This window comes from Etheostoma cragini, chromosome 6 (assembly GCF_013103735.1).
Source record: "Etheostoma cragini isolate CJK2018 chromosome 6, CSU_Ecrag_1.0, whole genome shotgun sequence".
Taxonomy (NCBI): Eukaryota; Metazoa; Chordata; class Actinopteri; order Perciformes; family Percidae; genus Etheostoma; species Etheostoma cragini.
Genome location: NC_048412.1, coordinates 27,513,769 through 27,517,179, shown reverse-complemented (window position 1 = coordinate 27,517,179; position 3,411 = coordinate 27,513,769). Strand labels below are relative to the sequence as shown.

Genomic DNA, 3,411 nt, shown 5'->3' with positions numbered 1-3,411 from the left:
TTAGTCGTGCAACAGAAAACTCCGATTGGACAGATAGTCTAGCTAGCTGTCTGGATTTACCCTGCAGAGATCTGAGGGGCAGTTTACTTCCTTATTAATCAAACGGAGTTTGGAATCCCAACACAAAGGAAGCGAAAAGTACTGGACATCCAGCGAAATATCCAGGTGGCAACGGAGCAATCCTGTAAATAAAAACGTTGTCGGTATAGACTTGTCTGGAGGTAATAAAGGACTGAATTACTTTCAGATTAAATAAGGTTTAAAATCTCATAAAAAGATTAAAGTTCAAAATTTGCTCTGTAGGCACTAATCTCTCTAACAGAGTCCAGATGTACTTGATATACATGTCCACATATATCTGTTGGGCCTGATCACAGACCACAATGAGTATGTTTACATGTACATCAATGTATGTATCAAATGTACACCAATATTTCACTAATTAGTGATATGACAATATTCCGAGATTGATGCAGGTCATGTCGCTCAGTCTGTAGGGAGTTGGGTTGGGAACAGGAGGGTCACTGGTTCAAGTCCCCGTACGGACCAAAGTATGGAGTGTAGATTGGTAGCTGGTATCTCAATTTGTGCATAATTAGGTCCTGTGTGTGTGTGTGTGTGTGTGTGTGTGTGTGTGTATTGCAGGCTTGTCTGAGTGATTACAAACACAGTGTAAATGTAAACAGTATACATTAAATTTAAATAAAACAGCATATTTCGGTTGGATATTCAGAATTAGGCCTTATTCCAAATATATAATTTTCACACTAAGACTTGTGATATTCTGGTATTATTTAGGTTTCAGAAGCATTCTTTGGACATGTATACAAAGCATTCTGACTATGGATCTCAATCGGGGTTTTGCCCCAGTTTATGGACTCTTGTTGTTTATGGCTTATGGTCAGCTCTGTTGCTGTTAACAAACCAACCAGCCAACCGTTGGCAAGGCTGCAGACCCGATAAGAAGGAGAGACACAACTACTTTCAAACATGATCAAAGGACTTAGATATTAACAGGATTTTAAAAAGGTGCACACATCGCCACGCCAACATTTTCAAGAAGCTGGTTGTAGGAATGAACAGTGTTTGCACAGTCCAACAATTATTTCCACACAGACGTTGCATTAATCAAGTGTCAAAATCACTCTAACGCCACTGTGGGTGTGTGCTTCTTTGGTTATTGTGGTGTCAGTATGTATTGCATTTACTAAGGGAAGGCCTCAAAGTTCATTCTGTTTTTCTAGGTCCTGTTTGGACATGCATTCTCTAGTTCTTACAATATTTATAAAATGGTAATAGGGATTTTTTTGTTGTTGTATAGATTTGAATTAGGAGTTTGAGATAGTAGATCAATAAAGACTTAATGATTCCTGATTTAGTTTTTAGGCTTAAAAAGAGGAATTAAGATGTGCCTTAATTTTCTCTTTTGCATAAGTTGTGGTACATCCAGTCAATGCATATTCACAGTAAGTCTATGGTGACAAAGTCACTTCTATACAGTATATGGTATAGATATGGTAAGTGATTGTGTTTTTAAGCTTAGTGGGGGGCATACAGTATATAAGTTGAATAAGAGAGGTCAGTTTTTGTTCCTACACTTACCTATGGTCGTGAAGGCGGGGTCATACCAAAAGAACAAGATCAATGGTACTATTAGCTGAAATGGGTTTCCTCAGGAGGAGGGCTGGCGTCTCCCTTAGAGACAGGATGAGATGCTCAGTCATCCGAGAGGAGCTCGGAGTAGAGCCGCTGCTCCTTTGCATCAAAAGGAGCCAGTTGAGGTGGTTCGGGCATCTAGGAAGAATGCCTCCTGGTCACCCCTCTAGGGAGGTGTTCCAGGCAAGTCCAGCTGGGAGGAGTCCAATATAAAGACGGTGCCAGAGAGTCCAACCCAGTTTTCCAGTCTTACCAGTATGTGGTCAACAGCGTCACAGTGTCAAAGGCAGCCCTAAGTTCTAGTAACACTTACGTTGGGGTCAAACACCTGATTAGAATTTAGAGTTCAACATTTAACCTCTTTGATTTGATAAGTATGTCAGGAGTGATAGAGACTTTCAAGAAAAATACAGAGATGATCAGACCAAGCAACATCAGTAGCTGTAACAAATGATGACCCCTTGTGATGAATAAATGTAAGGTATGGCCCTGATCGTTGGTGGGTCCAGAGACATCTTGAGACATTCCAAAGGTGACAAGTAAGTTACTAAGTTCTTTAGCATTGTTTTCATTGGGGTTATCAAAAAAAATAGAATACTTGTGATCTCTGTACGATGGGGGAGTAAAACATGAGAACATTTTAGGACAGCAGCAGCATCTCCAAATCTGTTTTCTTATCAAGTCTTGGCATCAATGAAGTTAAAATTTGGGGGTGCTGATTCAGTAAGCATGGCAACTCAGGTGATGTGATTACCTTGTAGGGGCATGGACTTTCAGGCAGCTATGACAGCATGTCAAATGGCAAAGTCTAAAACACTACACAATATATTTGCATTCATGACTGGTTGTTCATATTCAGCCAGTCATGAATGCAAATTCCTTTCAACCAAAAGCAGAAGTTGTTCTTTACAGACTTACAGACTTATCCTAACAGAGGAACCAACCAGTTCTTCATTGAAGATGCACGGAGGAGTAATTTGAGCGGTACATCTCTGTCTGCAAGTCAGACAGAACCCAACAGAGCGACTGTAACCATGGCAGAGGAGGAGGTTAACTACGCTTCGGTTGTATTCAAAAGTAACCAACATCCTCCACCCCAAGGTAAGTTTAGTTTTTTTTTTTCAAATACATACCTTAAAACGTATCATGTAATCAGTGAGAATAAGATGCTGTATCTTTATTCATGTGATCATATGCAATGTTGATATCTTGTTCTGGTATTTTCGACACTAATACTGAATAGAAAATACAGTTATGATCAGAATAGTGAATACAAATAGGTGCAAGAATTGGTGATACCGGTAGAATAGATTCATATTTAGGATAGAATTAGATTTTTGTCCCCTATAATCGTGTAAAATGGTGTCAAACAATGTATTAAGATATATTTGGTTTCTACTTAAAACAGATTTTGGTATGATAGTATCTAAGTATATATATTTTGGGTCCAATAGTCCTACGGCATGATATGTTGTTTCTTATGTGGCAATATTGTAGGTGTATGGTTTGTAATTAGGGTAAACCTCTGTTTGTTTAGTATCTAAAAAGAACATGTTTCTAGTTTTTCTTATTATTAAATAAACCAAGAAAGCCCATACAATTTAAATCATACACAATTTTCAACTGTTAAGATTGACTCTGTTCTCTGCATGGAATTTTACTTTAATACTTGAATCATTCTACCAACCAATCCACTGGAATAGCCCATTTCAATTTAATTTAAAGAAGTTTAACTGTAGTTACCATTCCCTGAAC

The 3,411-nt window shown here is 38.4% G+C and overlaps 2 protein-coding genes across 2 annotated transcripts in view; both read left to right on the top strand.

Moving 5' to 3' along the window:
* LOC117945929 (C-type lectin domain family 4 member G-like) overlaps positions 1-3,411 on the top strand; it is a 22,981-nt gene that overhangs the window by 4,963 nt on the left and 14,607 nt on the right. The gene's annotated exons all lie outside the window — the stretch shown is intronic.
* The window catches only part of LOC117945925 (C-type lectin domain family 12 member B-like), a 49,452-nt gene continuing 48,393 nt past the window's right edge, over positions 2,353-3,411 (top strand). Inside the window, exon 1 of the mRNA XM_034873668.1 lies at positions 2,353-2,757. Coding sequence (XP_034729559.1) covers positions 2,526-2,757 — 232 coding nt within the window. The 5' untranslated portion in view covers positions 2,353-2,525. The remainder of the gene's footprint in view (positions 2,758-3,411) is intronic.